The 14,829-nt window shown below is 41.8% G+C and overlaps 2 protein-coding genes across 2 annotated transcripts; both read right to left on the bottom strand.

Annotated features, from left to right (window-relative positions):
* Nucleotides 1-1,021: 1,021 nt before the first annotated feature.
* LOC310786471 (flavin-containing monooxygenase 5-like) lies at nt 1,022-6,845 on the bottom strand. Its single transcript, XM_083647692.1, has 10 exons — nt 6,737-6,845; nt 5,799-5,959; nt 5,443-5,631; nt 4,757-4,922; nt 4,004-4,146; nt 3,716-3,912; nt 3,393-3,540; nt 3,006-3,213; nt 2,820-2,892; nt 1,022-2,046 (listed from the first exon to the last, which is right to left on the bottom strand). Exons 2-10 carry the CDS (start codon nt 5,928-5,930, stop codon nt 1,632-1,634), a joined length of 1,671 nt encoding a protein of 556 aa, XP_083503818.1. The 5' UTR covers nt 5,931-5,959; nt 6,737-6,845; the 3' UTR covers nt 1,022-1,631.
* A 2,598-nt stretch (nt 6,846-9,443) lies between these two features.
* Nucleotides 9,444-14,351, bottom strand: LOC310786072 (flavin-containing monooxygenase 5-like; the record flags this gene model as incomplete). The annotated part of the gene is made up of 9 exons (XM_083647254.1): nt 9,444-9,840; nt 10,123-10,195; nt 11,573-11,792; nt 11,920-12,055; nt 12,173-12,369; nt 12,518-12,660; nt 12,817-12,976; nt 13,348-13,536; nt 14,220-14,351. The coding sequence occupies 9 exons, from the start codon at nt 14,349-14,351 to the stop codon at nt 9,444-9,446; spliced, it is 1,647 nt and encodes a 548-aa protein (XP_083503380.1).
* Nucleotides 14,352-14,829: the final 478 nt, after the last annotated feature.

Genomic DNA, 14,829 nt, shown 5'->3' with positions numbered 1-14,829 from the left:
AGGTCTAAAAGTGTGAATTCATACCAGCATGAGCTGTTTTACAAATGACACACACACACACACACACACACACACACACACACACACACACACACATACACACACACACACACACACACACACACACACACACACACACACACACACACACACACACACACACACACACACACACACATTATTCCTTGCTTATATAAATGTTGAAATAATATGAGTAGTAGCTAATTATGGTGGACTAATCAGATTTGAACATCTAGCCTATAATATAATAAGTAATTCATGTTTAAATCATCATTAACTGCTTGTAAATGGCTTATAGATGAAAGTTATTATAAAGTGTTATCCTTGGAAACTGTGCAAAGCAAAAGCAGTGCAAAGCTTTACGTCATCTTTATGTAGGCTATTGGCTTTTAAAAACATCTGATTTACACTTTGCCATTGATTTATGATGTGATGAATTGTAGATCCCTATTCTATGCAGTGAGAGGCATAAAATACTGAGGTCTTCGAATAATATTTCCTGACAACATAAATTTTGTTGTCCTGTAGGCCTACTTTAAACGAGTTTGAAGTAGGCCTATAATTGCACACTTGTCATGTAATTGTGTTAGAATTCTCCTGTACATGTTCATGACACTATAAGTTCTTTTGATATTCTCGAACTTTTATTGTCAATAAATAGCATGCTGTTAAGCAAAAATATACAGTTTATTGCTGGTACTCTCCATTGCTGATTACCGGTAAATGCAAAATGCATTTTCAATTCTAAAGGGCTGCAACTTACTGAACATTTTAGTAGGCTACCTGATGTTTTGCTGGATGAGCTAAAACTCAACCTCACGATTAGTTAGACTCCGTCTAGGTAACAATTTTCCTTTTTAAACCCCTTATCATTTCAGAAAATTACACAAACATCTGGGATAGATGGTATACTATAAGCCAGTTTATTAAATTAACTGAGCTAGAAATGTTATGTCCAGAATGCAATTAGATTTATATTTATTTATTTCGAACATGGTGAAAAAATGAACAGTTCTGACTATCTTTACCCCTTTAAAATAATCATATTCATTACTATTATTACTATACATTATTTGATAAAAGAAAAGAGAAGAAAAATAGTGTATGCCTTCCCTGATGAGTAAAGATATAAAACAATACATTTGATTATTCTCATTGAATGTAGCCATTGAATGCATTTGTTACTGCCATTGTAAGAACATCATACTGTAAGTGTAACCATACAATATATGGCCCATTATATATTTTATGCCTTAATATTTGAGAAAATTTCATTGAAATCGGACAGACTATGTGCAATGAACAATAGGCCCTGATCACTGTATCTATATTAAAATATATATTCATCTGCAGAATAGGGAAGGAGGAATGAAAGAGAGCTTTTTCAAGGAGTGCATCAGCTGCACTCTGAAGTCACCATTAGGTGGCATCATTGTATCTTGTTGGTTTATGATCCATTCACGGAGATGGGAATAATGCAGAAGAATGTTGAAATAATGTTGAAGAAACATACTAAAGATCAATATATTCATTATTAAAAGAGCCTGCAAGCAAGTTATCCATATGATAATCTCATATGATAATCTGAGTTGATGCGTCTTAATTGCAGGTCACTGTGCAGGCAGGTAGCCCTTCAGCCGGTCCAGCAGTGCACTGAGCTCTTGTAGGAAGGCAGAGAAGCTGTTTCTGCTGAAATAGGCAGCCAGGCCCAGGGCAGCGGCCGACAGAACCAGACGCAACATAAAGGAGCGCTTGGGCTCGGGCTCATTAGAAGGTCTGGTCTTCATGGGTTGGGCCACTCTCTCCATTTGAGTGAGGATGGCCTGACGGGCACCAGCCCACTTTCCTGGCCCTCTAAGACGATACTGGTATGGAGTGCAGGGACCCAGGAGCACATTCAGTCCAAGCCTGGGATCCGTCAGTAGCAGCCTCAGGATGCTGGGTCCAACCCCCACCTGCTGTGCTATCTCATCCATGTAGTTGATATAGTCAACCTGGATGGTGTGTCTCTGGCTGGTTACATACCTGAGAAAGAGACCAGAGCCTCAAGTTACCGTAGTTAGGCTAATTTTAAAACTTCCTGCTTATACTCATTTGGAGCCATATCATTTCAATAGTCTTGGTTGGCTCACAGTCGAAAAAATAGTTTCTTTGTTGAAACTGACCTTTGTTTATAAGATCACCGTTGGTGAGGTTCCAAAATACTTTTGCAACTATTTTAACTACATCAAACATAATCATTCTTACCTCACCAGAGGGAGTGCAACTAACATAATTCCATTTAGGTTTAAGCTTAGCACTTTTGGACAGGTCACCTTCCTCTATTCAGCTGCAGTACTATGGAACAGTCTGCCCTCTAACATAAAAACGGCCATTGGACTGACCTGTTTTAAGACGTCCTTGTGAAAGTGGCTCTCCGCTTAGGTATCCAGACTAGCCTTTAAATGTGTTTCTTGGTATTCTTCTTTGGTTTTAAGGTATCGCCAATTTGTGCTGTTTTTGTATGTATGTTTTCTGCTGTTTTGCACCTATCTTTCTGCTTGTTGCTCATCTTGTTTGCCAATGGAGGACCACAATGGAAATAAGTCTGCTGACTTTCTTGTGTTTTATCCTCGTCAGAATGGTTTTAAGGGATGTACTGTTGCCAGTGTGGCACAGCTGTATGTATGTATTTTAACATTCTTTCTAATAAATCAAAATCAAAATAAATCAAGCCAAACATGTTGTCCACAAGAGGACTTGGTACCGTTTAGATCTGAAAAAGACAATCATTGAATTGAATAAATTCACTGTAGTACCTTGCAGCCATGCTCTCCTGCTTGCACTGAACATCTTTCAACATGGCAGCCATTGAAGGAAGCTTGTTACAGCCTGTGTGTAATGAGAACAGAGTTGACAATATTGAGTAAATGCCCTACTTTAACCTCAAGTATCTCTGTGCAGGACAATGTGAAAAAGTTCACATTTGAAAGAGCACGCTTCACCTTTAAAGACACGTGTGGCCCATCTGGCCTGCATCTCAGAGATTGGCATAATGGCTCCCAGTGGCTGCACTAGCCCAATGATAGCCAGCGTGGGGCGATCCATCTCAGGGGGGAAAACATACTTGTACAGAGATGCTTTGTTCCCAGACACTGACAGCACGTGTGAGGTGAGGAATGGAAAGGAAAAGCTGTAACCTGTGGCAAATACCTGCAACCGAAGGAGTCATCTCATTAAAATAGCACTGCTTTCCAATGAAAGTGTGTGTAAAAAGGGTTAGGGTTAAGAGTGTGTCTGCATGTGTGTGTGTGTGTGTGTGTGTGTGTGTGTGTGTGTGTGTGTGTGTTCGTGCATGTGTGTGTATACACACTTGTTACGATTACACCTACCACTAAGTCGATATCTTCCACAACGCTCCCATCCTCAAACTCCACACTGGATCCTTGAAATCTGCGGACGTTGGGTTTCACCTGAACTGTTCCAGATAGGATGCGGTTGGGCAGCTCATCATTCAATGTGGGATGCTGGCTGAACAACCTGACATTCACATTCTGATTAATTTCAACACATTGACAAGTGATGATATTGCAATTTGATGCATGCAATTTTTTTCCATTTATTTCTCATTGTTTTATTCAATTCTAAATAAACAAAATCACATGAGGTTATTTGAATAATCCAGTAGGAAATGGCCAGAAATGGATGAAACTACCTGTGTTTTGGCTTCAGATTGTACAGACTGTGGCAGAATCTTTTGTTGAGTTCCCTTTCTCCCAGGCTGCAGAACAAACCATGGGGAAGCACGTTCTTCACAGAATTCACCACCCTGTTGAAGAGTATATCCAGAGGCAAGCCGTTTTCTCCAACTCGGTGCAGAACCCAGGCGCCCCTCCGAGTGCTCAGATAAGTCTGGGCAGAGAACACATGGGGAGTCAGTAATACCTGTACTTGAATAAGTAGAGTAGTAGTAGGCCTCTGAGGATCCATATGTGACACCAACCTGCTTGGTGACTCGGCCCAGTTCCACAGCGATGTCTCCGCCAGAGTTTCCGATTCCAATCACTACAGCCTTTTTGTTCCTCCACTCCTCAGGAGTCTTGTAGTCCCGACTGTGGAAGTACTTTCCCTTGAATGTGTCAATGCCTGAAAGATAGACACAGAGTTGTGGCCGCTAGACGCATCTGCTGCCTGCCAGGAGAGTTCATGACAAGTTTTCCATTTCATTATAGGTTTGATCCTGCAGTGGGTGATTTAGATTTCTAACAAAAACAAAGCAAAAAATCATCACTTGAGCCCTGGAGAGACTGGGGCCTGGTTCAAATCTGGCCTTAGACCTTTGGCACTTCATCCCCCTTCTCTCTTCCCCCTTTCCTGTCTCTCATCTTTATTTTATGTTGTGATCGAACCAGATTAAGTTTCAAGTTGATTTCATTTATATAGCACTTTAAAAGCAAACAGGTTTTGCACCAAAGTGCTTCACAAAGACAGACATATATGAGAATATACTGTACGAAACAAAACAAGCACACACAAGCAAGCATGGGATTAAGATGACATATGGGGCAAGGTTGAGACCACAATACTGACATTCAGTTTTCTCTTTGGGTGGTGGCTACCTCACCTTGATATTATGCAACCACGTAGATATGAACATGGGAGTCGTCTTGCCATAAGGGCGGAAAAGTTTATTCTTAAAGAGAACATAATTTCTCTCCATAGTGTTCTACAACAGGTTCTACTACATGTGCGGCACCTGGGAAATCATGGAGAGGCATGTTGGGGTGACAGTGGTGTCCGATACAGATCATCACAGCATCAAAAATGTGGTGCTGCTTCTCTCCATCCTTGTTTTCTGTCACAACATCCCACTGGCCCGAACGAGAGAAATCAGATCTCTGCTTCAACTGCAAGACTTTGGTCTGAGAAACAGACAGGGAAAAAGAGACCCGATTACACAACACAAGCCAGCACAGGTTTCTTAACAACTAACTCTGTTAATTATCTGGGTTTGATAATATTATTCTTTCCCTATGTCCTTGGCTTGGCATATCCTTTAGTCATACCCGACTCAGTGACATGTCATATCAGTGACAGTCCTGGCTGAGTGTGTCCTCCGACAGTGCCATATTCTTGTGATGTACCGTGTGCAGCAGGTGCACTGCGCATGCACAAGTTGTTGCACATTTTTTAAATCTGTTTATGGGAAATGTGTGCCTCATATGGATTATGGTAATCCCTTATATTAAACAAAGCTATTTTTAAAGACAGTAACTATATTCAGAATACCATAAATCTAAACGGTAACTGTAATGGAATAATAATTATTCATATTTTGTATTTTAAATACATGTATTCCGTTACTCCCCAACCCTGTTCATATCTGAGATTGAGGTGAAAATGATACATTATTTCAAGGATACAAAAACTCTTAATTCTTACATTGAAGCGTATGTGCTTGGCGAGCTGGAAGTGATCGGCATACATTCGAAAGTAGTCGATGATGAGGGAGTTGTGCATGAAGTTGGGGAAGTGTCCGGGGATGGGGAAGTCACTGAAACACATCATCTCCTTGGAGGTGTTGATGATGACAGAGTGGTAGATACTGGCTCTGTCTGCCTCTGGGTTCTCCTGGGATTGGACAGGATTATTAAATATCCAGTTAGTTCAGAATGTAACTGCTTGGGATATGCAATGTTACTACTCGTTGGAGGCTCATATTGGAGCGGTTGATGGAGATGAAAGGAGACAGTAAGATAATAAAAAAAAAAGATAAAAAAAAAAAAGGTGTGACTCACCTTAAACCTCCACAGGCCGCCGATGTCATCACTGCTCTCGAAGCAGACAGGCTCCAGCCCCTCATCCAGACAGCTCTTGATACAGACCAGACCTGAACTGCCCCCTCCGATCACTGCCACACGCCGGGTCATGTTTTAGCTTTAGCCCTGCACAGGACAGTCTGAAAATAAGAAGGGGCTGCATGAATGGAGCAACATGGTAAGTAGTCATCACCAAGGTCTGCTTTTCAATTCAACGTGCTTTTGGCATGAAATACAAAAGTAGGCTACATATTGTCAAAGCAAGGCCAACAAATTCAAATAATAGTAGGCTACTCAAACTTAGATACAATAGCCTATATGCCAATAAATAGCCTATCAATAAAATAAGTAAATTAAGTAAAGAGTAAACAAGTTGATCGGTGAGTGTTTGAGACAGGCTGAGACATATTGAACAATAATTTGTTTGCTGCAGTGGTGCAGGCCTACCGTTTTTTTATGTTTTCGAAATCTGTGCACATTGTTTTGAATTTGGGGAGGTATGGTTCTGATTTTCTTTTTATGGACTGGTGTGTGTGCAGTGACTTGGATATGTTCAAATCATGTTGACACATTACCTTGCATGAACCATCGACATATTGTGTCATTATGTCGATGGCATGAACTGGCATGAACTAGTAGAATCGAGCACACGAGTTAATATGTAACTGTTTTAGCATGGTACACCGTGAGCTTGATCATCAACGCGGCCAACCATCAACAGGCTACACTGTTGCGTTCAGGTACGAACACTATTTTACACTGTGTGGCCAATAACTGAGTGCATAACTGTAACGTTAATTCGTAGAAGTCTTTACGTTATCTCGCAAAAATGTTGTGATCGATCGTATCTAGGTCCGTGCATGGCAGATAGTCAGTCTAGTATTCCTACAGGATATATAGTCAGATAATAGTCTTACCTGTTGCGAAGATGCGAACACAAATCTTGTTCGTTTTGCAGAAGTCAATGCAGGGACGGAATATAAGGGACCATAAACTGAACTTTGCTCAATGCAACGTCATGGCCTTGTCTGACTGTTTAGTACTTGTGGGGTGTGTTAAAAAAAAAAAAAAACTTGTGGGGTGTGTCTTCTGGGTTAATGTGGACAGATAACCACCAGATGGCAGGCAGGCGACATGCGCAAACAAGTTGTCCAAGAAGGAAACTGCATTCTGACTAATCTCAGGAATCGATAGAATTTGGTAGAGTAGAATAATAGGTTAATACAAGAAACTCATCAATAGTAGCGTAGCATTTCCACATCAATGCAGAGAAAATGGATTACAGATAATTAACACATTCAGACATACACGAAATAATAATTACAATACAAACAAACAACCAAAACACAAACCACCGCCCCCCTCCCCTCCCCACAACAACAACAAAACAACATACAAATGGCGATTTAGCTGGGGGTCAAATTAACTTGAGTTCAGTTCCATTTAGTTACATCATTCTTGTCTATGCACAGATATAGAGAGTGGAATGCAGAAGGAAAAAACAAAACCAAAAAACAAACAATGAAAGGACCCCAAATGTAATCAAATAGGCCTAGTGACTGTTTACCCCTGATGGCATGTGTGATTTTCTCTAAGGGCAGAGTTGTGGTTAATTCAGAAATCCATCTACCTATACCCGGCCTACCAAACTGTTTCCATGTTACATTACTCGCCATCAGCCAACTGCAGCAATTAAGGCGAGAGTTAATTGTTTGAGATTGGCTTTGTCACATGCCTCCTCCCAGTCCTCTATGGTGATGTCTTCATCATCTAAGACAAGTCCTCTCTCCATGCCTCCAGTCTCTCTATGGAAGATTCTGAGGACTGTCCTACCAGAAGGCTATATATCCTAGAGATTATGCATAATAATAATGCATCTTATATCTATCTGTTATACGGAGTGATGTAAAGTTGAGCAATTGTGCGCAGACACATACAACTTTGCATCACTGATGTATGTATGACAGTGGCTCAACATGACGGAAGTGACCTCAGTTTCTGTATGTCTGTATCTGTACGTATGCAAGACTTAAAGGGACACTTCACCGAAAAACAATCAATCTGATACAATCTGATTTATTTTGCACATATCTGAAAACTGTAAACAGTTTTGCACATTCATTTAGTTTGATTAATTCGTGCAGCACATCTGAGTGGTGCTGCTCTATGACCGCTCCTCCTAGACCTAGAGAACCAGGTGCAAGAGATAGTGTGAGATAGACTCATACTTTTTGCCTAAAACTATTTGCTCATGATGCCGAGTCATAGATAGCAGGTCTCACTGTGACCTGGAGTTCAGATGACATTTGCACTACAATAATGAAGGCCCTGTGCACGTGTTTGTGGATAACAATTCTTGCATTTTACAACCCATTAGCATTGAACGTGATAAATGAGTTATTATGCAGTAATAAATCACTGCAGCACAAATGGAGCTGTCTTTAAGACTCCTGAACAGCACCTGTTCAACCTACAAAGCATTGTTCCTCTGTTGGAGGAGAGCCCAGCAACTTGTTGAATCATTACTGCTGTTAAGCAGCAGAAAAGCCAGGGCTGAAGCCAGGGCAAGACCTTCGACGACCTCCCCGGAGAACATGGCATCTGGGCACTGAGTCAGGAACTACAGGCTGGTGGGAGGAGACACATCAGGGCTTTTGAGGCCTGCATTTACTAGCATGGCATCCTCCAATGGATCCTGTGGCCATGCTAATGACGTCCCCCAAAGATCAGTCATGTGTGCAGGATGACTGCCACCATATGAACCATGCTGGAGGACTAACCAGCATGGTTCTTAATTGAAAATACAATATTTAAGTATTACAACTGAGATATGGAAATGGTTATACACCACAGTTTTCAGATTATGTACCTTATTACATCACATGCTGTGACAAGATGTGTGCTGGCCATAATACAAGAGGGCAGTGGTGGCCTAAAGGTTAGAGAAGCAAGCTTGTGACCGGAAGGTTGTCGGTTCAATCCCCCAGACTGGCAGGATAAATCTGGGTGGGAAAAGTGAAAAAGCAGCCCTTCTTGTTTGAGCTTGCCTCTCCCTCATTGCCACACAACCCCAACTGCTCCAGTGGAGCTGCTCAGTGGCCAGCAGATCCAACTGTGGTTGTGCTGGTCAGCTTCCAGATGTGAATGTGTGTGATCATTAAACTGCAACATTATGATTATTAATTTTCTACAATGCAATGCCTAATGAATCAAATGGGTGTGACTCCAATAAAGATATATAGAACTCAGAATTGTTAACTTAAATGTTTTGTCCAAAATCTATTTGATGTATTCTTTCTTCTATCTATAAAAGGGAGTCGGTGGGTTCTGCAATTTGTTTGTGAATTGAATAATTGCCAGTAGAGACAATTTGCACTTTGACAAAGGAGAGGGGGGGAAAGTTAGTTTCCTAGAAATGCTAGGTTGATTTGGACACGCCAACACGTTTTGATGTATTTATTTTTAAATCTTTATTTCCTAAATAAATAGTCAAGCCAGTTCGTTAAACATCAGTCCATAAAAAAAGTAGTTTTAATTTTAAAATAATCCATAAAAAAGAAAATCTACAATACTCTCAAACTACAATAAAATTAGAAACTCTGCTGTGTTGCTCAGCTGCTCCCTCTACAGGCATCTCATCGGAGTGCGGGAGGAAAGAAGAGAGCAGAGGCGGTGTTTATTGTAGAGGGAGCAGCACAGCAGCACAACACCTGAGACAGCCAGCATCAGGCTCAGTCTGGCCGATGGCCTGGTCTCTGGTTCTGGTACCACTCTAGTCCTGAAAGGCTGAACCACCCGCTCCCATTGTGTGCGGATGGCCTGACGGGCTCCGGCCCATTGGCCCGGCCCAGTCAGACGGTACTGATATGGGGTGCAAGGATCCAGAAACACCTGCAGGCCAAGCCTGGGGTCCGTCAGTAAGAGCCACAGGATGTTGGGTTGAACCCCCACTCGCTTTGCCAGAGAGTCCATGTAAGGGATGTAGTCCACCTGAAGGGGGTTGCGTTCAGAGCAAGCAAACCTAGGGGAAGCACACGACACACACAAAAATTAGACTAGTCATTTGTGTGGTGGTCTGCAAAAACCCTTCACATGGTGGGAATTTGACTTTTATTTTTTGGTAATTCCATAAATTAGAAACTCTCCCCTATATATAACTTTTTGAATGACAGCTCACTCAGATCGTAAAAGTTACAAGTATTTTAATCGGTTATGTGTCGAAATGCAAAAAGTGAGGAAAATTTGCTTTAAACATTACACACAAAGTATTTTCTACAGTGGCATTCCACCAATCATTGCCTACCTCTGGTGCATGGTTGCTGTCGCTTTCTCGATGTCCTGTAACATGGCCTGCTCTGAGGGAAGTGTCGTTAAACCTGGGCGAAATTCAAGTGAATTAAAATACAGAGGCATATCTACAGAGGTTGTTATACCAGGCACCTCAAAATATATAGGATGTTACAGCAACTATGACAACAGCAACCCTGTACAAAAAAGCTATTTGCCAATTTGAATAATAAGCTAATAAAACTGGCAAGGATGAAATTAAACCAGGCAAATTGGTGAAATATTTGTATTATCAAGGCAAAATATTGTACTTTAGATAAGGTCTTAAAATCACAGCCGAAAGAACAAATGCACAAAACGTATGTATGCATGTCCCCACTTGTACAAAATGTATGTATGTATGTATGTATGTATGTATGCATGCATGTACTGTATGTACAGTATGTATGACTGTATGTATGTATGTACAGTATGTATGTATGTATGCATGCATGCATGAATGTATGTATGTACTGTATGTATGACTGTATGTATGAAAAAGTATGTATGTATGACCCGCTCTGATAGAACGAAATGAAATGTGAGTTCACGTGATGGCTGGCTTACCAGGCTAGCTGTGCACTGTAAATATTAGCTCTCCTTATTGTCGATTTATGTTTGATATCATATGGTGCAAATAATTAAACCAAAAGACCTAGTACCACGGAGAAAAAACACACTTTGCTCTTAAAAATGACCAGTGCACCACCAAAAAATTCATTACTTAATCAGAATCCGAAGATAGCAATATCATTATTGTTATTGTATTATTAATGAGAAACAGGCAACATTAGATAGATTAGCTGAAAGCCTGCTGTAACAACACATAACAACAACCCAAGACTCCAGGTAGTATAAATGAAGGAAAAATCCAAAAGTAATGAAAAGTAATCAGTTACATTAGTTTTATATTGTGATACTTGGGTTACATTACTGATTACAATTTTTAACAGGTAATTAGTAATTTTATCAGATTACATTTTTAAAGTAACCCTCCAAACCCTGATTATAACGGCATGCTTTACTGTTTTTCTTTACTTTTAAGACTTATATGAGGATGAAACTGGTCTTAAATGCTATTTTAACCTGCATTAAAGAGATCTAACATAGTTATTCTGATTAGCGTTGAGAGCAGGTGTGTAGGAGGGTGGTTCTGGGACACCTTCACGGGTCATGAACTCTACTCAGTGTGTCATTGGCCTAATTCAATGAAATATGACATCCTCATGCTCACCCGCCTTCTTCCACTCCAATATCCAAGCTAGTTTCTATGTAGGCGCTCACCCAAACAGAGCAAACACTATATCAGATCCTGTGTATTGATAAATGCCTATGGTCCTTCTCTCTTGACCATCAAAGCAATGTGTTCTCAAAGAAACTACATCATACTCATCTATAAAAATTAAAGTTTCTGTGGTGTATTTTACCCTTAAATACTCTGGTGGCCCAGCGGGCCTGCATTTCAGCCAGGGGGGTGATAGAACCAAGGGCGTGGATGAAGCCCACCACTGCCAGGGTGGGCTGGCACAGACCTGGAGGGAACACGTGCTGGTAGAGACGCAGCCTGTGCCCACACTTAGCCTGCAGCGCCGCCGGCAGGAAGGGGAAGCTGTAGTTATACCCTGTGGCAAACACCACTACATCCACCTGGAGCACACAAGCATTCAACTCATAATAAGAACACAAGCATTGGACAATTGACACAGTCTAAAAATGTATGCTGTCAAATCACTGTACCTTCAGTGCAATAATTGGTTACAATACTAATACGCACCTTGTCTATGATGCTCCCATCAACAAAGACCACACTGGAACCACAAAACTCCTTCACGTTTGGCTTCACCTGAACACGACCTGCGATGATCCGACTTGGCAGCTCATCATTCACTACTGGGATCTGTGCAAAAAAACTGCAAAGAGGACAGTTTGGAAGTTAACCCCCAGATTGGCTGTGTTGACCACCACAAAGTTGCATGACTGATACTGTCTGAGGGGAAAAAACATCTTCCTCGATATGATTTTGTTACCCATGTTTTGGTTTCAGACCGTACAGTCTGTGGTCAAGTGCTTGGTTCACATTCTTCTCCACCATCCTGGCAGTCCATGAGGGGAGGAGCCTGTGTAGCATCATAGCCAATCGGGAAGTGCCCACCAGATCACCTGGGAGCCCACCGTGTCCTACACGGCCGACGACCCACGCCCCACTCCTGGTACTGAGGTACACCTGCAGGTCAGATGAGCAAAGACGGTGCTCGTCACAATGTTTGACCCTCAACATCAGAATCGTTTTAAATGCCTAAATCAGCAATCAGGAAGCAGTCCTTTGATTTGAAGTAACGACAACAGCTCAGAAAAGTAATTAATTTCTGTACCTTATCTGCAACTCTACTGATATCCACAGCAATATCACCTCCAGAATTCCCAATTCCAATCACTACCACTCTTTTCCCCCGCAGACCCTCTGCGTTGCGATATTCCCAGCTGTGGAAATACCTGCCTTCAAAGCCCTCAATACCTGAAACGGAATCAAAAACAAAACAGTAAAACACCATCACATCCATTTCTGTGGATAATTTATTGTCGGGCATAAGACGGATACTATTGTTGGATCAGCTAGAGTTGAGTAGCAGCAGCCACAGTGTGTCCCTCCCACACAGGAAATCAAATGTACCTGGGAAGTGCTTGAGTGGCAGATGAGGCTGGGTGAAGTGTCCGGTACAAACCATCACTGCATCAAAAACATGAGTCTCCCTCTCTCTCCCCTCTGTCACTACCTCCCACTGGCCCGTCAAGGAGAGGTGTGGCCTCTGCCTCACACTGACCACAGTAGTCTACACACACACACACACGCACGCACGCACACACACACACACACACACACACACACACACACACCAAGTAGTTTACAAGAAGTAATGGTTCAACAAAGGTGAAGGATGACTATTTTCAGATAGTTCTAAATCAGGGGTTTTCAAAATGGGAGGTGGGGGTCCCCAGGGAGGCTCCAAACAGTTTCAGGGGAGGCTCAGTGAATGGAAGTGAAAATATATTACATTAGACTAACCTTGCAAGGCAGCTGGATTCGCGCGAGATCTTGAGATCAGCTCATGTTGTGAAAACAATACTGCCCCCATCTGGCAGCGTCAGCTTACCTTTATGCTACATAGAAAGCAAGTACTGATTATTGCCTGAAACAACACACCTGGAAGCGTATGTGCTGCAGCAGTTGGAAGGCCCGAGCGTAGAGGCGCAGGTAGAGCAGCAACTCGGAGTGGTGCATGTTGTTGGGCAGCTCAGCCGGAGGGGGGAAGTCACTGAAGGCCATCATCTCTTTGGAACTGTTCACCACCACAGAGTGATAGATGTTGGCCCTTCCAGGCTCTGGCTCCTCCTACAGAAAGACAATGTAAGACAAAGGGTCTCAGATAAAGTGCTTGACCCACAGTGTTCTTTTCTGCTTTGCCTAAAATTACAGTTTTCCAAATAAATCACGTCCCTATCACCTTCCGAGTTTTTGCAATTGAACATAAATAACTTGCCAATTCATTTTGTTCAAAGATCATATTTCATATTTTATTCATGACCTGCCATGCCTTTGAACATTTAAATTACACTCTTAAAATTGTGACACAGATCAATTGAGCTCATCACACATAGGGCGTATTTGAACATACAGCAACACTGATAGCCTCAGTTGCACCTAATTAGCTTTGTTTACCCGTTACCCTCGTTTACCCTCCAGGCTTCCTGCAAAACACTTTGCCTCTCCGTGTGAATGTGAAATGGGGGAATCACTATTATTATTTTTATTCATTACATTAGAACCATAAAGCATGTAACTGTTTGTATGAAGAGCATCTTGGATTAAAAGGGAAGAGTACAATGAGTCAACATTCGTTATCAGGATTGAAAGTAGTCAAACAACAAAACTGGCTGACAACTGTGCTACAATCAATGCTCAGAGGTACTGTAGACAGTGGAGCAGTACTGTATGCATTACGTAAACAGGGGGACTTTGATGTGAAAGTCCAAAATTGAATGTGTATTGCCTGAGTGTGCAGCTGTGTCCCTCACCTTAAATCTCCATAAACCCCCAATGTCATGGCTGCTCTCGAAGCAGGTGGGCTCCAGACCTTCATCCAAACAGGCTTTGATGCTGGTCAGACCAGAAGGCCCTGCACCGATCACTGCAACCCTGTGAACCATGCTGTGTAGGTGAAGCAGAGAAAGAGGAGAGATGTTCTAACAACACATTTTGGTCTGAGATATAGAGGCGGAACTGGAGTGTGTTGTTAGCTAGTGTTGTGTGACTGACTTTCAATTCATGGTAAGGATCCCAATGTTGTAGAGTTAATCATTTGTGTTGAAAAACAAAAACAAGGTCTTTAAAGTGCTTGAGTCAATCAATTGATTAAGGCTCCAACACATGAGACACTTTTAATAGACTACTACTTTAATATATTTAATACAATCAGTGCACTAACAGTACACATCTATCAGTAAGGTTAATCTAATTCTGCCCAGATGATTCAGCCTTACTTTGAAGTCTTTTGTTTCTGTAACTCTGTCCTTGCTTGTGCTTGTTGTGCCAGCAGTGCGTTGCTTTTCAGAGTCACACAGAGGGGCCAATACGGCAGCCATGATGCCACAGCCAGGTGCCTTAAATATCATCATAAGCTAATTG

Source organism: Poromitra crassiceps (genome assembly GCF_964638095.1).
Source record: "Poromitra crassiceps genome assembly, chromosome: 12".
Classification (NCBI taxonomy): Eukaryota; Metazoa; Chordata; class Actinopteri; order Beryciformes; family Melamphaidae; genus Poromitra; species Poromitra crassiceps.
The sequence above is the reverse complement of the archived record's forward strand: the minus strand, read 5'-3'. Positions and strand labels throughout refer to the sequence as shown.